At 59.7% G+C, this 21,640-nt stretch overlaps 1 protein-coding gene across 2 annotated transcripts; it reads left to right on the top strand.

Annotated features, from left to right (window-relative positions):
* The first annotated feature begins 817 nt into the window (after positions 1 to 817).
* On the top strand, positions 818 to 21,630 carry CLUH (clustered mitochondria homolog). 2 transcript variants are annotated; one of them, XM_068976838.1, is made up of 26 exons: positions 818 to 917; positions 8,204 to 8,406; positions 9,340 to 9,511; positions 10,477 to 10,620; positions 10,818 to 10,942; positions 11,024 to 11,178; positions 11,260 to 11,385; positions 11,650 to 11,797; positions 11,959 to 12,051; positions 13,396 to 14,090; positions 14,809 to 15,032; positions 15,134 to 15,235; positions 15,382 to 15,482; positions 16,256 to 16,408; positions 16,514 to 16,576; positions 16,657 to 16,901; positions 17,079 to 17,163; positions 17,283 to 17,436; positions 17,542 to 17,681; positions 18,494 to 18,574; positions 18,684 to 18,809; positions 18,892 to 19,013; positions 19,297 to 19,390; positions 19,471 to 19,605; positions 19,681 to 19,754; positions 20,654 to 21,630. In XM_068976838.1, exons 1-26 carry the CDS (start codon positions 818 to 820, stop codon positions 20,838 to 20,840), a joined length of 4,047 nt encoding a protein of 1,348 aa, XP_068832939.1. In that variant the 3' UTR covers positions 20,841 to 21,630. The 2 variants fall into 2 exon arrangements, with proteins under 2 accessions (XP_068832939.1, XP_068832938.1); XM_068976837.1 differs by having other exon boundaries at positions 15,131 to 15,235.
* The last annotated feature ends 10 nt before the right edge of the window (positions 21,631 to 21,640 follow it).

Below are 21,640 nucleotides of genomic sequence, written 5' to 3'. Positions count from 1 at the left end.
ACTGTAAAATGTCCAGGCTGTGGATTTAGCCTAGCCCAGCTAAAGTCTTTCTCTCCATGTGACCTTGATCTTAGCTTCCTCCACTCAAAATTGGGGATAAGTACCAGCCCAGATGTGAGGACTCATCTGGTGGAGGGAGGGGAGGCGTCCAGGCTCCTGAGCCTGTTGTGGCTCAGCACAAAGTTTCGTGGGCCCTGACACTTCAATTAGCCACCTAACACCTTGCCTCTTGTCACCATGCCCTAGGCTACCTTCCACGCCCTCCTAAAGAAACCTTGGGCACCCTAGCCCCACCCCTTCGAGGGACCACGGGAGGCTCGGTGAGGGGTCGCTGAGGGTCAGGTTACCACTGCAGATTACAGACCGCGTGGTCATTTGGCAGACTTGCAACAGGAAACCATTGGGGGAGGAGACAGTATGCAATAGCAGTCCTAGACTAGTCTCCACCCAAGGTCAAGGCGCCCGCCCGACGGGCGGCGAACCGCAAGGACGCCTCTCCGTAGCCCCGCCCCTCGAGGGCGCCCGATGCCTATTTCTCGCCAAAGACAGGGCGCGTTCCCTTTAAGGCGTTCCAGAAAGTCACCGCGTTGGTACCCAGAGAACGAGGCGTGGCATATTTTGTCCCTCGCGGGCCTTCGTGGGCCGGGCCGGGCGCGAGGGCGGGGCAGAGAAGCGGCGGCGGGGTCAAAGGCTACAGCGCGCACCACGTGGGCCGGTGACTCCGTCCTTCCCGCAGCGGCAGCGGCGCGCAGGGCACTTGGGTTAGTGGCGCGGCGGACGGCGCGGATAGCCGAGGCGGACGCCGGCTTCCGCCGCCATGGTCATCAAAACGGACGAGTTGCCGGCGGCAGCCCCGGCGGACAGCGCTCGGGAGCCCAGCTCGCAGGCCGGTGGCAAGGGGCGGCCAGGCGCGGCGGGTGAGTGGGGCCGGGGCCAGGGGGCAGCCGGGCGGGAGGCTGGACTGGGCCGAGTGCGCGCGTGGGTTTGGGGTGGCGCGGGGACCGCTGCCTTTCCTCCGCGCCTGACCGGGTCGCATCTCGCCGAGCCCTCCACCGGGCGCCCCCGCCCTGAAGGTCACCTTCACTGTCGCCCCCGGCTGCGGCCCGGACTTGACACACGTGGGATCCCGGGGAGGGCAGCGGCGGCGAACACACCCGTGCCAGATCGTGGGGACACGTGCGCGCACACGCGGTTTCGGGGTGCGCCGGCTCCGCAGATCGGTGGACTCGGCGGCCCCACCCCCTACGCGCCCGGGCTTGGGGAACTCCCCCGACTGGGGTCACTTGACACTTGCTCCGTCTAGCACCCCCTTTCCGTCAGGATCCCTAGCGTTCCCTGTGCACCCGGCTGCAGCCTTGCGAGTTTGGCTCAGCTTGGGACTTCTGAGGCTTGGTCTGTGGGAAGACCGCAAGTTGAGAGTGTGTGTTTTGAGAGGGGGTTTCTGTGGTTCATTCCCAGAGGCAAGGCTTTAACCCCTGTTATGCAGACTCTGATCTCCGCCCTGTTAGATGTCGGCCTGGTGGGCAGACTTGGAGTGGGGGGTGTCTACCTATGTATGGGGACAAAGCCGAACTCCTTGGCAGGAGGTAGTGTTTGTGCCAGAACTTGATCATTAACCCGCCTTATTGCGAAAAGTGGGTCAGCCCAGAGTTGCTGTTTTTAAGGCAAAGGTCGTCAGCATGGAGTTGATCTCCCAGCTCTTCCCCCTGGAGACTGTGTGGCATTGACTTTGGGAGTGGCTGCAGTTTTTCTCTGGTCGTGTCTGCCTCTCTCCCAGGCTTCTTCTGTTCCTTCGATCACATCTTTGACTCCAGCCCTGAGGCCCCGGAGCCCCTCCCCAGCCCCTGGGCTATCTGCTTCAAATCTTTCTCAGAGCCTCAGAGCTATGTTCCTTTCTGCCCTGGGTGGCCGTGGGAGTGCGGAACTAACCCTGCCTTCCACTCCCACAACTCTCCTCAAAAGACACTTGTCATCTTCATCTCCCTCTCCAGCTTCAGTGAGTCAGGATCAGAGCAGGGCTAGATGGGCTCTCTGGCCCTATAACGGGCCACAGCCAGGTTCGCTCGTGGTGGGGCATAGGTACTGTGGCAGCCTTGCTGATTGCCTGAAGAAGGCCAAGGTTTGGGCAGAGTGACAAATGCAGATGACTCCAACCTGCCAGGCTTCACCCCAGTGAGGCTCTGTCTGAATCAGTGGAGCAGGCTAGATAAGAGCAGGCTGATTTCCTCTCCAGCAGAGACCTGAAGAGATGAAGCGACTTGCCCAAGGTCACACAGCCATTTAGCATTTGGATTTCCAGCTCCTGGCCAGATTGCCAAGGCTGCCTTGGCTAAGCAGGCTGTCCCAGAGGAGGCTGGGAGAGGCATATGGGGTGGGCTGGATGCTGAGAACTCAGGGCTCAGGAGAGAGGAGAATTGGAGAATTTCTCTGAGGGACTCTGTTTGCCGTAACCTGGGTCAGGGGCGCATCCAGCTAGCTGTTCATTTAGGGGAAACTGGAAGCCCACAAGCAGGTGGAACATGGGCTCTCGAACCCTCTGGGAAGCTTGTATAGAGCCAGGAATTGATTTCAGCCAGCCTGAATTTATTCAAAGGAGGATGGGGCTTTTATGGAGACTCTTCCCAACAGACCCTCTCCCAGGTTTCTGACCTCAGAACCCAGCTCTGGAAGACTCTTAGCCCCCTTGAGGAAGTGATCAAGGCCTTTTGTGGAGGGAGGTGGGGGAACCAAGGGTCAGTTGCCTTCTTAGGAATAAAGCTGCTTTTAGGGGTTAAGAGAACAGGCAGGTTTTTCAAGTTCATGGTGGTGTGTCGAGTTCCTTCTTCCTAGGGGAGGATTGCTTGGAGTCCAGGCCTGGAGCAGAGGGACAGGGGGCTGGCAGACTGGAGAGGAGCTTGGGGGCTTATGGGAGCTACTGGATGATACCCCCCAGAGCTCTTCTTTTGGGTGGGCCTGAGCAGAGCAATTCAGGGAACACTAGATCCTTCCCAGGCCCCACAGACCTGATTCTGGCCTGGGTGGGGATGGGAAGGAGGCAAGCAGATGCCTCCTTCCTTGGGGCCCTCCTTAGGCTGCTTGCCCGCACCCTTTTCTCTTGAAGCCCCAGGTTCCTGGGATGATCCCTTGTGAGGCCTTACTTCCTGCCTGGAGCCTCACCTGCAGAGGTTTTGGCTGGGGCGGGGCCTGGCCCTGGCACAGTCTATTGAGTGAGGCCATGCCAGGCTGGAGAATGCACCCAGGAGCCACTTGGGATAACTTACATTTCTTTTCTAACTCCTCTCTGCTGCCCATTGGATCCATTTTCTTCCAGGCCAGGGCAGGGCTGTGCTTTTGTCTCGTCATTCTGGTCTGGCCAGTGAAGACTTGGGGTGGGGGGTGTGCCATGCTGTTTGGGCAACCCCTTCCCCTTCTGCAGAGGATCACTCATCTCCTTCCCTGCAGCCCAGATCCTGAGGGGTTTCTCCCTGGGGTAAGAAGGCATGGTGTGGAGGCTTGGGTATGGATAGAGGAGGGGGGTCCTGTTTACCTGGTGGGGGCTATAGCCTAGAGGGTGGCATTCAGGCCTGGGCTTGGACCTCTGACAGACCTGGTCTTTTCTTGACCTGGCCTGGCTGCCTGTTGCCTCTGCACCCTTGGGCAGCCTGCTCGCTCTTAACATTTTGGAGTCTCAGTTTCCTCAAGTGAAATGGGCTGGTCAAGCTAATGGAGGTACCTGCCGTGAACCGGGCCTAGAGTGAGCCTTGGCTCTGTGGTAACCAGGATGAGGGTGGTGGAAGCAGCTCCTCAGGGGTCATTGCCAGGCTTCCCTGCTCCGCCCTCCTCTCCAGAGGGTTAGGGTGTGTTTGGGGAGGGTAGTGGGAGCAGAGGGGCCCTGCCTGGCCCTCTGTACCTTCCGCTCAGAGTGTGCGAGCCAGAAACCCTTGGTGGGGGCTGCAGGGAGCCAAGGGCCTGCTGCGTGCCAGCCCTTCAGGGCTGTCTGGACAAGACTGGAGAGGAGGGAAGGGGGCCAAGGAGGCCTGACTCCCCACCCCCACTCTGGTTAGTATGGATGCCGGAGCAGCCCTGCCTGGGCCCTGGCAACAAGTCAGAGGCCCTGGGAAGGCGCCCTGGCGAGGCTGGGCATGTTCCTCCTCCACCGCCACACGGCCTTGGGTCTCTTGCTGCCAGCTCTGTTTTCCCCAGGGGAGAGACTTGGTTTTCTCCTGGCAGTGCAGGGGCTGCTGGGAAGGGAAGTCGGAGCCTGCCAGCTCCTTGGTGGAGCTGGAGGCCGGGGCACCGGTGCAGTTGTCCTCTGGGAGTTTGGGGGCCCCTCCCCCCTTACACCAGAACGGGTGTCTCCCAGGAAGGGGAGAGCTGCCAGGTCACCTGCAGGGGGCAGCATGAGCCAGAGGCCCCCGCCGGCCACTTGACCCAGGAGGAGGCAGGCAGGGCGCTCGGCGGCCGCCAGTGGACAGGGGGCAGCCACCTCATGGCCTGGGCCCGGGTCTGCACCAGCTGTTGCCGGCAGCTGGCGGAAGCGGTCCTGCCCACCCCCACTGGAGTTGGGTCAGAGGAGAGGACCCCTTTGCTGGGCCCTACCCCTGCCACGCAGTCGCCGGGGCCCTCGATCTGGAGGGCCCCAGGTAGCCCAGATGCCAGGTTCTCCTGCCCCACTAACTGCTTCACCAGCAGTGACCCCCTTTGGGGGGGATCTGGGGAGGTGGGCCTGAGCCCTGGTGGCAGCTTTACCCGGGGTCCCGGAGCCACCAGGGCCTCCTGGCCCACAGCCGTCCTGGCCGACCTTGAGCAGGATGCAAGGCAGGGGGAGTGTGCCCTTCCCAGGGCCGCCCCAGCAGGCCTGGTCCCGCTGAAACCCGAAGCCAACCAGAGCTCCAGCCCGGGGCCGACCAGCTGCATGGGGGCCAGGGTGGAGGCACAGCCCGGAACAAGGGACACGGGCAGTGCCGGGCCTGAGCTGCAGAGCGGTGGGCCTCGCTGCTACAGAGGTCCCATGAGTCCAGAACCCAGGAAGGGGCAGCGGCCGACCACACCAGGTGGGCTGTGGGGGCAGTGAGCTGGCCTCTTGTGGGGAGGTCACTGGGCCTTGATCCGTCGGTAGGGAGACCCTCAGGGTCCATTGGAGGAAAGAGGAAGGGCAGGGCGGGCTGTCCTTAGGGGAGTGGAGGCCCCTGGAAACCAGCCACATGCCTTTGAAATCTGGTAGGGCATTGCGTGCCCCCTTGCGGGGGAACCTGGTGTATGGTGCCTGCCTCCTGGGCAGGGTCCTTGGCCAGTGAGGGGGAGCGGGAGCTATGACCACCCTGGCCCTCCTCCGTCCTCACGACCCGGACTCAGGGAACACAGGACACCTGTCTGGGTCCAGGTCTCTGGCTTCCCGCCTTTGGGGTCTCAGACCTCAAAGCGGCTGTGCCGTACTGGCCGGGGGCCGCTCGCCCCAAAGGCTCGTCAGCCAGCACAGCCTTTCTCAAGGACTCAGTGGGGAGGGCTGTCTCAAGCCTGTCCCGTCTCTTGCTGCATTTTGAAAACTGACCAGCCGCCGCCCGTCTCCCACCGCGCTGTTCTGTCTGCATTGTCACGGAGCTGGCCAGGTTCTCCTGGGCTGGCTGCTCACTTTCCAGGGGCTGGGGGTTCACTCAAACGAGAGGTCCTTGTGGTGCTTTGGGGGAGGAGGATGGGACTGTATCTGAGTGCCTGGAGGTTCTGTTTATCACTAAGTTGAGGGGACATGGTAAGAGGGAGTGGCGTTTCTCCACGTCAACCTCCGCCCACCCGCGGTGTGCCCTTATGTGCCAGGCTTATCTGGACTTTTCTGCTCTTTCCTGAGGCGATGGTGGGTCTGGGTAGAGCCCACACAGCCCTATGGCAATGTGCCCAATCCCCACTCCTCACAGCAGGGTAGGGACGAGGAGGTGGAATCCAGAGGGGATCGCTGGGGTCCGGAGCAGGCCCGGCGAGCTGGTCTATCTGGAGCTCACAGATAAGCGCAGGGCCAGTCTGGCTGCGAGGTGGACCCAGAAGCGAAGGCCCCGCGGGCCGACGGGCCTCCAGGCAGGCCTCTGTTGTGCTGGAAGGCTTCTGTGAGTTCCTCCTCTGTGCCCCAGGGTCAGGGTGGGGGGTCTCCTCTGCTCCCCCTAGTTCCTGGGGGAACTGTTCACCTTCTCCTCCTCTCCCCACATGAGTCCATTGCTATTCACAGATGTTAGGCTTTTACAGTAATTAATTCATTAGCTCAGTGCCTTTCTGTTGAGTGGGCAGGACAGAAGGAGAGAGACAGAGCTGCTAGTGTGAACAGCCACCCCAAGTGCTGTCAGGAGTCATTGGTCAGGCTTCCAGGAAGGAGATGTATTTCACCTAGGCCTTGACGGATGAGTAGGAGCCTGCCAGGTGGAGTGGTATGTAGGGGTCAGCACACCAAAGCACAGGTGGGAAGCAAGATGTGTGGCCTGTTCTGAGATTCCTGAGTAGTCTGGGGTAGCTTCACCTTGATGGAGGGAACGCAGGAGCTGAGAGGGACTTTAGACCCAAGACGTTTGGATCCTGTAAACAGTGGAGAGTGTTAAAACATTCTAAGTGGTACCTTTTTATTGTTTTTGGAAGAGGCAAATGGCTGTGTTTATTTGATTCTGTGGGTTTTCATTTACTCATATTAACCATTAATTATGCAGGTTTACCATTAATTGAAACATTTTATGTTTTTACTATGGTCACATTTAACATCAACTTAAAAAGCACTTTATTTCAAAAAGCGATTATCTCTAGTGACCAGAATTCCATTCGTGGAAGCACAAGTGTTGTCTTTGGATCACATCTAAGCTTCTCATCTAAGGATACGGTCATACCATGAAAATGAAGATTACTTGATTTCGAATATAAAATGTGAACAATTCACAAAGTTGCTCAGAGAATTTGCTCCCTACAGGTTCAGGGTCCTAGTTTTCTCAAAAAACTCCTCATACATTTTTTTTTCTAAATCATACCCTAAAATAAACACTAGTTAAACAATTGTGTCATACAGTAAGGAAAGTACAGACTTATAAGGAAAAGGTTAAATCACTCTTAATCCTATTCAAGGAAAGCCACTGAATTCTGGATCTTTTAGTCTTTCTGCTGGCAAAGATGTAAATGTGCCTATACACACAGAGTTAGGACTGGTAGAGATGCTAGGTGTTTTTGTTTTTAAGTACAGTTGACTTAAACAGTGTTAAGGGTTTTTGTTTTTGTTTTGTTGCACTGAGTCTTCACTGCTGCTCGCAGGCTTTATCTGGGGTAACGTATCTTGCGGGCAGGGGCTACTCTCCATCGCGTTGCACGGGCTTCCTCTCTCGTTAGCGGAGCACAGGCTCTGGATGCACAGACTTCAGTAGTTGCAGCTCATGGGCTCGGTGTTGTGACACACAGGCTCAGCTGTTCCGCAGCATGCGGAATCTTCCTGACCAGGGATTGAACCTGTGTTCCCTGCATTGGCAGGCGGATTCTTACCCACTGCACGACCAGGGAAGTCCCTGCGATGTTATATTAATTACAGGTGTACAGCAAGTGGTATTCTTGAAACAGGGAAAATGGCCTGCAGTCGTCCTGTGATTAGGTTGGGGTGTGGTGAGGGGCATTTGCAGAGCAGGGGCTGGTTAGTGGAAGATGGTAAATTCCACGCTGACGAGATGAGTCTGGCAAGGCCTTGGGGATGGCCACACGTTGAAAACCTGGATCGAAGCCTGGATGGGTCACATGAGCTGTGAGGTGGGAGGGCATTTAGAATCACAGATAAGGGTGAGATGGAAATGAGGAGTGGCTGGGGCCCAGGACACCCACAGCTGGACTGCGGGAGAAGTCGAGCTGGAAAGGAAGGGACCAGAGTGTCCATCAGGGAAGAGGGGGAAGTGGATGTGGGGAGTGTTGTTGAAGCCACTTGCATTGGTGACTCTGGGGGAATTGTCTGGGGAGCCTAATCACATGGATGCCAGACAGTGGTCCTGAGGAGAGATGGGAAACAAGTGCCCGGGGTGTGGAGGGTGCAGGCAGGAGCCTGCAGATGGCCAGAGCGGGGGTGCCGGGAGGAGTTGTGTGCTTGGGGTATGGTGGGCCAGGCACAGGGCCAGGTCTGGGGAGGAAAGGCAGACGCCATTCTGTAGGGTGCTGCCCACCCTGGCTGGAGGCAGACCTCACCAGCAAGGCCCATCTGACTCAGCCCCCTTGTCCCCTGCAGAGCTGCCTTCAGTCATGCTGTTGAATGGGGACTGCCCAGAGAGCCTGAAAAAGGAAGAAGGGCCTGCTGAACCACCCCGGGAAAACGGGCTCGACGAGACCGAGCCGGGAGAAGAGACCACCGGACAGGAAGTCATCGTCATTCAGGACACAGGCTTTTCAGTGAAGATCCTGGCTCCTGGGATCGAGCCCTTCTCCCTCCAGGTAAGATAGCGGAGGGGTGCTGGAGGCTGGGCTTGTGAGGCGGGATGACGATGGGGTCGCAGGCAGGAAACAGGGTCCTCTGCCTTCCAAGGTCACTCACGTGGTGGATGTGGGAGTCCAGGTTCAAACTGTTGCCCCATTGCTAGGGGCCAGATCCCAGTTGGGACTGCCAGCCCTGTCTAGGGAGGAGTACAGTAGTGGCTGGCTAGTACTGGGGTCCCAGGGCTCCCCAGCCTCAGGTATGTCAACTCTCTGGCTGGAGTTTGTCTGCTTGAGAGAAGAGGGGTTTCCCTGGTGGTTCAGGGTTAAGTCTGCCTGCAATGCAAGAGACTCTGGTTTGATCCCCTGGAGAAGGGAATGGCTGTCCACTCCAGTATTCTTGCCTGGAGAATTCTGTGGACAGAAGAGCCTGGTGGGCTACAGTCCATGGGGTTGCACAGAGTCAGACACAACTGAGCAACAAACACTTTTACTTTGGGAGGAGAGAGGTAATGGTCGTCTCCAAGAGCAGAGCCTCCCCAGAGGCCTTGCAAATGGACTCATTCGGGAACCAGATGAGGCCTGTTGCATCTTCTGGACCCACAGGCTTGAGCCCTAGGCCACACCTTCCTGAAAGAGGAAGTCATAGGGAAGAGGCAAGATGGCTATTTTCTTTTCCTTGTTCTTACACCTCTGTTCAGAGTCTGCAGGAATAGTTGAAGCCTGTGGGTAATGAGGCCAGGCTCTGTCCTGCACATATATATACACCCTGCATACACGCACACACACACAGGTGCAGGTGGGCGCAGTACTTATGGGCAGGTCCTGGACTTTAAAATTCAAGCCACAAAGGGGAAAACGGTATTTGAAGCATTGATTTTAGGGACCCAGGTATTTGGGGCTGGGGAAACTGGTATATTTTCACCAGGGTGGTGGGGGCCCTCTCCCTGGCAGGTCTCCCCCCAGGAGATGGTGCAGGAGATCCATCAGGTGCTCATGGACCGTGAAGACACATGTCACCGCACCTGCTTCTCGTTGCACCTGGATGGCAACATGCTGGACCACTTCTCAGAGCTGCGCAGCGTGGAGGGGCTGCAGGAGGGCTCGGTGCTGCGCGTGGTGGAAGGTTTGTCTGGAAGTGGAACAGCTCCCCGGGGGGGTGTCGGGACACGAGAAGGCAGGGCCAGGTGGCACTCTCCCCACCCTGCCCCTCCCGTTGGCATCTTGGTATGTCTGTGTCATGGATGAGCATGTAGAGGCTTGGGGCGGTGTTGGACTTGTGGCAACAGGACAGGAGCACAGGTCTGCTTCTCTGGTCCTCTCTGGCATACCCTCCAACTTCAGGGTTAAATATCAGAGTCATGATTTAAAAAAAAAAAAACAGTAGCAAGCAAGTGCTTGGAGTCAGCCCATACAAATTTTATAGCGATAAAAGTTCAGTCTCTTAAGAAAACTGAAGTTTCATGGCTCGTGAAAGTTAGGCCCCTTGCGGAGCAATCAGCTGACATGATGAGGCTGGTCTATTTGTTAAAATAAAAAAGAAAAGATCCTGTAAACTTGGGTCACCTGGGGAGAGTGGCGCAGAGGTTCTAGGCATGTCACCCAAAGAATGAATGTAGGGGAAAAGTAACTCGGCTGTGCCCAGACTTATCCAATTACGGGTCCTCCCACCTGCCTCTGAAGAGCCCTCATGATTTCCTGAAATGTGAGTTGGGAAGCAGGGTTGAGCCTCTGCTGCCCTGGGGGAGGCCTGACCCAGGAGAAATGGACTGAGCATGTGGGGACAACCTAACCAGTGTGACACTCGTAGACATAGAATTAGGGGGCTTCTGTGGGCTGCGACAGCCTGTGTGCACTTCCAGAGGTACTTCTTATGCCCTTTGGCAGAAGGTTCTTTGCAAACAAGGATCCCTGCTGATAGGCAGATATGTGTGTAGAAAACAGATTTCCAGCCTAGGTGTTCATAAGGGAATCTGCAAGTTAAAGCCTAAAATTGAAAATCAGTATTACCCTTGCTTGTGCTCAGGCTGACTTCTCTCCACTGGGGAGGCTGTTGCCCTGGTAACGCCCTGCCCCTCCGCCTCCCGACAGAACCGTACACAGTGCGAGAGGCCCGCATCCATGTGCGCCACGTTCGAGACCTGCTCAAGAGCCTAGACCCCTCCGATGCCTTCAATGGGGTTGACTGCAACTCCTTGTCCTTCCTGAGCGTCTTTACCGATGGCGACCTGGGAGGTGCGGGAGGCGTTGGGGCTGGCGGTTGGGCAGAGGGGCTGGGAGCAAGTTGAATTGGGGCTGGTGAAAGGGGCTGGGGGCCTCAGCCTTCCCACCGGAGGGAAGCGGGAGGCTCCCAGGCCAGGGCCACTTGAGCTGGGGAGGGTGTTGGACCCCCTGGGCCATCGTGTGCTGACCACCAGCCTCGGGTCCCTCAGACAGTGGGAAGCGGAAGAAGGGCTTGGAGATGGACCCCATCGACTGCACACCGCCCGAGTACATTCTTCCTGGGAGCCGGGAGCGGCCGTTGTGTCCTCTGCAGCCCCAGAACCGGGACTGGAAGGTGGGAGCTGGTCTCTGGGGACGGGGGCAGGGGACCACCCACCAGGAGGCATGGCCCGCTCACGCTCAGCCCTCGCCACAGCCCCTGCAGTGCCTGAAGGTGCTCACCATGAGCGGCTGGAACCCGCCCCCCGGGAATCGCAGGATGCACGGGGACCTCATGTACCTGTTCGTGATCACAGCTGAGGACCGACAAGTCAGCATCACGGCCTCCACCCGGGGATTTTACCTGAACCAGTGAGTCCCTGTGCGAGCCCATGGGGAGCCCGTGGGCAGCCGCCTGGGGGGCACCCAACACAGTGATCGCCCTCTCTGCAGGTCCACGGCGTACCACTTCAACCCCAAGCCTGCCAGCCCCCGCTTCCTCAGCCATTCCCTGGTGGAGCTGCTCAACCAGATCAGCCCAACCTTCAAAAAAAACTTTGCCGCCCTGCAGAAGAAAAGGTAGCGCCTCGGCCTGTCGGTCTCTCATCTCCCAGGGTGGGTGATCTGGAGGCCTGGGATCTAGCACTTCTGCGCTAAGAAGCTGGACACGCAGCACCCAGAGCCTCCCCCTGAGGCAGCAGCCCTGGGACAGGTGGCTATGCGCCCCTGCTGGACTCTCCAGGGACAGAGCATTAGTGAGGAGACAGTGTGGCCTTGAAGAACGGGCCCAGGGCAGAGCTCTGGGCTCACTGGGCCACCCCATCTCCCCTCTGCTCGATGCAGGGTCCAGCGCCACCCCTTCGAGAGGATTGCCACCCCATTCCAGGTGTACAGCTGGACAGCCCCCCAGGCAGAGCATGCCATGGACTGCGTGCGGGCAGAGGATGCCTACACCTCCCGGCTGGGCTACGAGGAGCACATTCCTGGACAGGTGCCTGTGGCCATCCCCGGCTCCTCTCTCCCTTCCCCTGCGGGGCCCAGGCTGGGTTCTCGGTGCCTATAGGGCTGCACAGGGTGGCAGGGGGGCGGGACTGCCCCGAGCAGGTGGTGGGGGCTCAGGCTGAGCTGGCCTATCCCTCCTGGTCTCTGTAGACCCGGGACTGGAACGAGGAGCTGCAGACCACACGGGAACTGCCTCGGAAGAACCTGCCTGAGCGACTGCTGCGAGAAAGGGCCATATTCAAGGTGCCCGTGGCCCCGCAGGCCTGACCATAGCCTCAGGCCCTCCAGCCGCCTCCCCACTGGTTTCCTGTGGATAAGAGGGAAGCTGGACAAGGGCTTCTGTGGATAAGGGCCTTTGGGGACCTTCCAGGCCATTCTGCCACTTGCTGCCTCCCAGCAGACAACCCCAGCCCCTTTTCCTGGCCTCTCTGAGATTTTAGAGTCTGGGGGTAGGGGTTGGGGGCAGGGAGCCATCTCCAGAATGGGCTGAGTGATGCCCACGCCCATTTCCCTCCCAACGAAGCCATATGGGGACCTGGGCACATGTGTCCTCTGATGTCCTCAGTGCTTTTGCTGACAGAGATGAGGAAAAAGCAGTGCTTTCAGGGGAAAAAAAGCTTTAAAATCGCCCGTAATTTTACTAGACATGATAACGGTAACTATAAATGTCCTGGGTGCTCACTTTGCCAGGAGCTGGGCCAGGTGCCATGCAGGCTTGTAATCTCCCGACACCTTATAAAGGGCGATGGCTTTGTTTTGGCTGCACTGCTAGGCATATGGGATTTGATTTCCCCAGCCAGGAATGGAACCCATGGCCCCTGCAGTGGAAGCATGGACTCTTAACCAATGGACCACCAGGGAAGGCCCCTGAAGGTCGATACTTTTATGTCATCTATAGACTGGTGGCTCAGAGGTTAAAGTGTCTACCTGCACTACCGGAGACCTGGGTTCAATCCCTGGGTTGGGAAGATCCCCTGGAGGAGGAAATGGCAATCCACTCCAGTATTCTTGCCTGGAGAATCCCATGGACAGAGAAGCCTAGTAGGTTACGGTCCACGAGGTCGCAAAGAGTCAGACATGACTGAGCAACTTTACCTTCACCTTCACCAAAGACACGAAGACAGATCTGAGAGGTGATCCAGCAGAGATCACCTGGCACATAGTTGGTGGATCCCAGACCCACCCAAGTCCTCCTGCCCCCCATAATCACTGAGCTCTGCCGTCTCTCCAAATATTTGATAAAAGTGAAAGTCACTCAGTCATGCCCAGCTCTTTGTGACCCCATGGACTATACAGCCCATGAAATTCTCCAGGCCAGGATACTGGAGTGGGTAGCTGTTTCCTTCTCCAGGGGATCTTCCCAACCAAGGGATGGAACCCAGGTCTCCTGCATTGCAGGCAGATTCTTTACCAGCTGAGCCACCAGGGAAGCCCATAGGTGTTAGGTTTTTTCTGAACTGGGGTTTCTGGTGCTTTTCCAAGTGTGAGAAACCTTCGTCCTGCTTACCTCCGCCAGCCCCGGTGAGCTTGGCCAGGTGAGATGCACAGACCGCGCGTCTCCCTCACCCTCTGACCTCCGGCCCCCAGGTGCACAGCGACTTCACGGCGGCAGCCACACGGGGCGCCATGGCGGTCATTGACGGCAACGTGATGGCCATCAACCCCAGCGAGGAGACCAGGATGCAGATGTTCATCTGGAACAACATCTTCTTCAGCCTGGGCTTCGATGTGCGCGACCACTACAAGGACTTCGGCGGGGACGTGGCGGCCTACGTGGCACCCGCGAACGACCTGAACGGCGTGCGCACGTACAACGCGGTGGACGTGGAGGGGCTGTACACGCTGGGCACGGTGGTGGTGGATTACCGCGGCTACCGTGTCACGGCCCAGTCCATCATCCCCGGCATCCTGGAGCGGGACCAGGAGCAGAGTGTCATCTACGGCTCCATTGACTTCGGCAAGACAGTGGTGTCGCACCCGCGGTACCTGGAGCTGCTGGAGCGCACTAGCCGGCCCCTCAAGATCCTGAGGCACCGGGTGCTCAACGACCGGGACGAGGAGGTGGAGCTCTGCTCATCCGTGGAGTGCAAGGGCATCATCGGCAACGACGGGCGCCACTACATCCTGGACCTGCTGCGCACCTTCCCCCCCGACCTCAACTTCCTGCCCGTGCCCGGCGAGGCGCTGCCCGAGGAGTGCACCCGCGCCGGCTTCCCCCGCGCACACCGCCACAAGTTGTGCTGTCTGCGCCAGGAGCTGGTGGACGCCTTCGTGGAGCACAGGTGGGGCTCGGGCCTGCGGCTGCAGCCTCAGGCAAGGAGGGCGGTGCTGGCGTCTGACCCCAGATGGGGGAGGCTTTGGGAAGTGAAGAGGAACAAGCTCTGGGCCCATCACTGTGGCATCCAGCTTCCCCCCACAGACAGACGCCCAAGAGCTTCATGTAGATGGCAAAAAGCGAGACTGGTGGCTTTCTACTAACTACAGTGGTGCTGTTTCCTCAAGAAGCTTGTGGACATCTGCTTAGGCGTTTTTGAACCTCCCAGTGCCATGGCCCTTGGGTGGGGGGATACAGGTGGGGTCCCCGCTGCTGGTGGTCAGTGCTTAGGAGTTAGCCCATCAGATGTCCTGTGCCAGGAATAATTCTCCTTTTTAAAACGCCAGCGGGGTCCCTGGTGCTCTCAGGAGCCCTGGCCTGCATGGTGAGCCAGCCTCCCACCCCAGCATACACACCCAGCTGTCTTCCTGTCTAGGAAGATCCCCATTTTTGCTGTGACCTGCCACCACCTGGTAGGATGGCTGGGCTGGCACGTGTACACACACGTGGACGTTGCTCCCTGGACAGGACAGGACGTGTCCCCGGCCCCAACATCCTTAAGCCCAGCAGGGCAGGAGCTGGGGCCTGGCTCAGGTCCCCCCACGGCCAGCAGGAAGCTGTCAGACTGGTGGCCTCCTAGACGCTCCTCTCGCGTCCCCTGCTCCACCCCACCCACTGTGCCCTAGGTACCTGCTCTTCATGAAGCTGGCAGCCCTACAGCTGATGCAACAGAAGGCCAGCAAGGTGGAGAGCCCCACGTCCCTGGAGAATGGCGACGCCCCGTCCTCAGAGTCCAAGCCTGAAGATCCCCCAGCGCCCAAGGTCGGGGGCGAGGCAGAGGGCAGCAATGCTAGTGGCCTGGCCAAGGTGAAGGAGCTGGCAGAGACCATTGCCTCGGACGACGGGACAGGTGGGGCTGCTGGGGGAGCCCCAGGCCAAGGGAGGCTCGGGCTGCTACCCAACCCGTGGGGGAGGCGGGGCAGCTCCTAACAGGCCATGTCTTCACAGCAGACCCTCGGAGTCGGGAGGTGATCCGCAATGCATGCAAGGCAGTGGGTTCCATCAGCAGCACGGCCTTTGACGTCCGCTTCAACCCTGATATCTTCTCGCCGGGTGAGTGGTCCTCAGGGGCCCCAGTACTGGGGGCCTGCTTGCCTACCTGAGTGCTGCTGTCTGTCTGTCTGTCTGTCTGTCTGTCTGTCTGGTGCCCGCCTCTCTTCTGCCAGCTCACACCTCCTTGCTCTCCCTCCCACCCGCAGGAGTGCGCTTCCCTGAGTCCTGCCAGGAGGAGGTTCGGGACCAGAAGCAGCTGCTGAAAGATGCCGCTGCCTTCCTGCTCTCCTGCCAGATACCTGGCTTGGTGAGGGCAGGGTGGGGCAGGGGGTGGCACAGAGGAGGGGCAGTGGGGGTTACAGGCTCTGGGGCCTCATTCGCATCTGGGAACTCGTGGAGCCTTTGCCTAAGCCTCCTGACGTGCGAGGCAAACGGGGAGTTCTCATTCCCAGAATAGGGCCACTGACACAAAGGGGCCAAGGCAGGCATCAGTTGTGCCCTGGGTGCCCTCCCTTGGGGGCTGGCAGCGGGGGTATGGTCCTCCAAAGCCCCCGTGTGAGGGGATGGCAGACAGAGGGCGTGGGAGCATCTTTACCCCCTGCCCCCACCCCCGCAAGAAGCTTTGTACGGAGTCCCTGTGTGTGTACAGAGGGCTTGCTTCCTGCCGAGACGGCCCTGAGCGCAGCTGTTGTGATTGTTCCCCGGTCTTTGAGACGAGCCTGCCGTGCCCGCTGCTCCAGGGCCCACAAGGCAAGGCTCAGTCTCAGAGTGAAGCCGTGGCCCTGCTCCTTCCGGTGCAGTCACAGGGGAGCCTTGCTGCCCCCCACTGCTGTTTCCCTGCCCGTGGGCCCAGGAGTCACAGGGTGACGGTGGGCTGTGCAAAAGGCCGGGGATGAGAGCTCACATCCTTACTGCTCGCATCCTTTCTCTCCTTTCCTCTTCCTGACTGGGAGCAGGGGGTCTTAGTCCCTTCCTTCCTCAGGGCCCCAGAATAGCGGGAGCCCCCATTGGCAAGACCTGGGGCAGGAGGAGGCAGAGGGCCTGGGCTGGGGGCGGGGCCTGACCTGCTGCAGCCCGCAGGTGAAGGACTTCACAGACCACGCAGTACTGCCCATGGACGGGGCCACGCTGGCCGAGGTGATGCGCCAGCGTGGCATCAACGTGCGCTACCTGGGCAAGGTGCTGGACCTGGTGATGCGGAGCCCGGCCCGTGACCAACTGGACCACATCTACGTGAGTGGTGCCCAGGGCGGCTGAGAGATGGAGCGGGGACGGGGGGCTGGGCTGGAGGCCTGGAGCCCAACCCAGACACCCCTCTTTTTCTCTGAACCTGTGCAGAAAATTGGCATCGGAGAGCTCATCACCCGCTCTGCTAAGCACATCTTCAAGACGTACCTACAGGTACTGCTGCTCTCTCCAGCCCGGCTCAGGGAGGTGTTGGGGGAGCCCGGGTGGTGACAGTGGTCCCACCTCCCTTGCAGGGGGTCGAGCTCTCGGGGCTCTCGGCCGCCATCAGCCACTTCCTGAACTGCTTCCTGAGCTCCTACCCCAACCCCGTGGCCCACCTGCCAGCCGACGAGCTCATCTCCAAGAAGAGGAACAGGAGGAGGCGAAACCGGCCCCCAGGGGCAGCAGATAACACAGCCTGGGCCATCATGACCCCCCAGGAGCTTTGGAAGAACATCTGCCAGGAGGCCAAGAACTACTTTGACTTCAGCCTCGAGTGGTGCGTGAGCGGGTGTGGCAGTGACAGTCTCCAGCGGAGGAATGGGAGAAGAGAAAGGGGCCTGTGGGAGACCACTTGCTTGGGGAAATGGAAGAGGGGCCCCCGTGCCCAGGGGCTCAGGTGGAGGGGTGCGGACGGGTGCTGGGCTGCTCGGTCCCACCCTCCGCTCCTCCCCAGTGAGACGGTGGACCAGGCCGTGGAGACCTATGGGCTGCAGAAGATCACACTGCTGCGGGAGATCTCCCTGAAAACTGGCATCCAGGTGGGCCGGGTTCGGAGCGTCCTGCAGGGTCCCCGGGGCCTCGGGTGAAGCTGGTGGGGCAGTGCTGGCCGTGTGAGCCTGGGCTGAGGCTCCCTGTGGGTGTCGGGTGGGGCCCCCAGATCCTGCTGAAGGAGTACAGCTTCGACAGCCGCCACAAACCCGCCTTCACGGAGGAGGACGTGCTTAACATCTTCCCCGTGGTCAAGCACGTCAACCCCAAGGCCTCGGACGCCTTCCACTTCTTTCAGAGCGGGCAGGCCAAAGTACAGCAGGGTGCGTGCCAGGTGCGGCCGCCGGGGGGCGGGGGGGGGCGGTGGAGAGGGACCCCCAGCCCAAACCCAGGCCAGCCCTGACCTTATGCCCCTGGGTGCCCTGCAGGCTTCCTAAAGGAGGGCTGTGAGCTTATTAACGAGGCCCTGAACCTGTTTAACAACGTGTATGGGGCCATGCACGTGGAGATCTGTGCCTGCCTGCGCCTGCTTGCCCGCCTCCACTACATCATGGGCGACTACGCCGAGGTGGGCTTGTGCACCTTCTGAGGGGTGGTCAGCTGGGCCCTGAGTTGCGTTCTCACCCCGCTGGCCCAGCAGGATGGGGGGCGGTCCAGGCAGGCAGAACTGGAGCCCCGTCATCCCAGAGATACTGCTTAGCTCCAGGCCCCCCAGGAGGAGCAGGTGGAAACCCTGGGATGTGCTTGCTCTGCCTGTACATCCCTCCCCCGCCCCCCAGGTCCCCCTGCCCCAGCAGCTGTGTCCTGGGGAAGCTGCGGTGCCTGTGGACACAGTGGGAGTGATGCCAGGGCCTTCCTTCCCTTCACTAGGACAACGAGGGGCATGCTCTCACTCAGTGCCTTGTGAGCGCCCTGGAAGCTGCCCAGGGACTGTGCTGTTGGCTGTACTGGCCAGGGGCCTGGTGGTGTTCACCCGCCTTGTTAGCCCCCGGGTTTGAGGCTGCCTCGGTGTGGGCACACTGCAGGTGCTCCACTCGCCTCCAGCCATAGGACTCCTTGGTTTTTTTCGCCTGTATATGCCTCCTTGTCGTAGTATGAATATTTTATTTTTAGTACAACTTTAGATTGCATATGCAAGTGTTTGCATAGACTAAGACAGTCTTTTAAAATGTGAAACAGCCTCGGGGTGGGGTGTAGACTTCCCTGGTCACAGCAGCTGGATTTTGACCACTTCTTTGCCTCGTTGGTGCAAAGTGAAAATAGAAATTGCAGCCAGAGATGAAGAGTCCTGAGCTGCCTGGAGGCTCATGGGCGAGACAGACAGTCAGACGAGGTGTGGGGCGGTGCCACCTGGGGATGACAGCCCCTCACCTCTCCCAGGCCCTCAGTAACCAGCAGAAGGCCGTGCTAATGAGCGAGCGAGTGATGGGCATCGAGCACCCCAACACCATCCAGGAATACGTGAGTAGCCGCCGGGGGCGGGGGCGGGGCCGGCGGGGGCGGGGCGGGGCCGGCGGGGGCGGGGGCGGGGCCGGCGGCCAACCTCACCTGACCCGGTCTGCCCCTGCAGATGCACCTGGCGCTGTATTGCTTTGCCAGTAGCCAGCTGTCCACCGCCCTGAGCCTGCTGTACCGCGCCCGCTACCTCACACTGCTCGTGTTCGGGGAGGACCACCCTGAGATGGCGCTGCTGGACGTGAGTGCTGGGGAGGGGCAGTGGGACTAGCCTCCATCCCAGGGGAGTGGGAGCTGACCAGGGCCCTCCCACCTGCCCCCAGAACAACATCGGGCTGGTGCTGCACGGAGTGATGGAGTATGACCTATCGCTGCGCTTCCTGGAGAATGCGCTGGCCGTCAGCACCAAGTACCACGGGCCCAAGTCCCTCAAGGTGGCCCTCAGGTGAGGCTGTGCTGGGTCAGGGGGCAGGGAGACCCCAGGCCACAGGGTCCCAGGAAGCACTTGAATCGAGGGTGGGCGCGGGATCCAGCACTCTGCCCTCCATCTGACTCCTGAGGAAATTTCTCTCACCTTCCATCTCTTCTCTGAGTCCTGGACTTGGCGTTTTACCCCAGGAGAGATCCCGGGGTGGGATCTAGAGTACCCCGCACACACCGCCATTAGTGCCCACCGGCCCGTTCACGTCCCTCCCTTGCCCCCCACCCCGCGCCCTGCCTCCCTATAGCCACCACCTGGTCGCCCGCGTCTATGAGAGCAAAGCCGAGTTCCGCTCCGCCCTGCAGCACGAGAAGGAAGGCTACACCATCTACAAGACTCAGGTGGGCCAGGGCAGGGCGCAGGGCTGGGTCAAGGGCGGAGCTGAGGGCGGCCCTCATCTCTCCCCGCTCGCGCCCTGCAGCTGGGCGAGGACCACGAGAAGACCAAGGAGAGCTCCGAGTACCTCAAGTGCCTGACCCAGCAGGCCGTGGCCCTGCAGCGCACCATGAACGAGATCTACCGCAACGGCTCCAGCGCCAACATCCCGCCCCTCAAGGTGGGTCTCCGAACAGGGCTGGGTGGGCTCCCCTCCTCCCTGGCCTCCGCAGCTCATGTTCCCCGCGCCCCTCAGTTCACAGCCCCTAGCATGGCCAGCGTCTTGGAGCAGCTGAACGTCATCAACGGCATCCTCTTCATTCCTCTCAGGTGAGGCCCCACTTGGACGTTGGCCTTTCCTTTCCTGGTTTATTAACCACGGGACTGAGGTGGCTGAGACTGGGAAGGACCGCCCTTAGTGACTCCTTCCAGAAATACTCTGCATTATGGCGCAAACACAGATCTGTCATCTTTCTTCCCCCGAAGGCACAAAATTGTAGCAAACCAGGCACATATTTTTCTCCTGCATTTAATCGATCTTTTGGCGATCATTTCATGTCAGTATGTAATAGAGCTAATGGTAAAAACCCACCTGCCAATGCAGGAGACTTTAAAGAAATGCTGGTTCAGTCCCTGGGTTGGGAAGATCTCCTAGAGAAGGGCATGGAAACCCACTCCGGTATTCTTACCTGGAGAATCCCATGGACAGAGGAACCTGGGTGGCTCCAGTCCATAGGTTTGCAGATTTGGCCACAACTGAAGCTACTCAGCAGGCATGTAAAGAGCAGCTTCATTCTTTCACTGAGCTCCTGCTCTGTCCGTGTAGGAACGTGCCTTAGCGCTGGGCCCTGGGGGTCTCTTGCTCTTGGACAAGCAGCCACAGCCCTGCCCTCAAAAGCCCCGCACCCCGCCTCCCTCTCGCCTGTCTGGGGCCTGGGTCTGGTCCGGTCAGCTTTAGGGCATTTAGAGCAGACCTGCTGCACGTTGCACCTGTGCTCTGGCTGTGGCCGACGACAGGAGCGGCCAGAGTGCCCAGGGTTTAGGCAGGCTGTGAAGGCGGGATGGGGGGCAGGCCTTCTTCCCTGGAAGCTAGCAGGTAGGTGGAGCTCTTACTTTCACTGCAGAAAGTGCAGAGCCTGATCTTGCCCTAAGTTGAAGCAAAGCCAGGAAGGTGACGGAGGGCCCAGGCCCACCCTGATGCCCACCCTCCACCCCATCCTTCTACTCAGCCAAAAAGACTTGGAGAATCTGAAAGCTGAGGTGGCACGGCGGCAGCAGCTCCAGGAGGCCAGCAGGAACAGGGATAAGGCCGAGGAGCCCATGGCCACCGAGCCGGAGCCCGTGGGGGCCTCAGAGGATGCGGCCGCCCAGCCCCTGGCTGCCAAGGACCCTTCCTCCCCGAGCTTGCAGGGGTAGAAGGGGAGAGACGGACAGTCAGTCAGCTGCCCCCGGTGATCCAGACTCCAGGAGAAGGTGGCACGCCCTGCACATCAGGAGAGGAATCAAGTCCCTCTTCCTCCACGTTTCCAACCCCATCCCCACCCCTAGCATCCTCCTGGGACCCGGGCCTGCCTGAACCCGGAGATGTTCTTGCACTGGTTCAATGAACACACGCTGCAGGGGCCTCATGGAAGACATGTGAATGGAGTGTGTGGGCATCCCCCACAGGTGCCTCTGCAGGTCCCCATCCACGAGCAGGTGTGTGCGAGTACCTCCGTGCCCACGAGTCCCCTGATCCATCCTTCCTGACTTGTACATAGCCCCGAGCTGGTCCCCAGTGAGTGACGCGCGGATGGGATTTCTCAGGTCATTTGTATGTGTGACATGACGGCTGCTGCTTCTGCTGCCACGGCCCCTCAGTCCGACGTGGCTGAAAGTCCAGGTCTGAAGCCAAAAAGAGTGGCACTTTCCTGTGTCCTGGGATTGAGGGGGCGGCCTGAGCTCTGCGGAAGGGCTGGAGGACTGGGGAGCACTTTAGCTTTGGCGGGGTGAGGGCTGCAGCAGCTTTACTGATCATGGTTGGGGCCTGGCCTGGCTGTGCTGGGGGTGGGGAAAGGGGTGGCCAGGGGCAGTTCCCCAGACACCCCTGTGCCCAGCTCCGGTTGTTGGCCCTCGGCCCCAGCAGGAGGTGCTGCCTCCCGCTCCCTGCACCCCAGCTGGGGCTAACCTTGGGGTCTAGTCTGAATGTATCCTTGTTGAACCTCAGCTGCCTAACG

Source organism: Capricornis sumatraensis, chromosome 8 (assembly GCF_032405125.1).
Source record: "Capricornis sumatraensis isolate serow.1 chromosome 8, serow.2, whole genome shotgun sequence".
Lineage (NCBI taxonomy): Eukaryota > Metazoa > Chordata > Mammalia > Artiodactyla > Bovidae > Capricornis > Capricornis sumatraensis.
This window is presented reverse-complemented; position numbering and strand designations above follow the sequence as displayed.

Coding starts and splice junctions, on each gene's coding strand:
- CLUH (XM_068976837.1), top strand. CDS start 818: ATGGTCATCAAAACGGACGAGTTGCCGGCGGCAGCCCCGGCGGACAGC. Junction 16,409..16,513: donor ACCAACTGGACCACATCTAC/GTGAGTGGTGCC, acceptor GAACCTGTGCAG/AAAATTGGCATCGGAGAGCT. Junction 16,902..17,078: donor TTTGACTTCAGCCTCGAGTG/GTGCGTGAGCGG, acceptor GCTCCTCCCCAG/TGAGACGGTGGACCAGGCCG.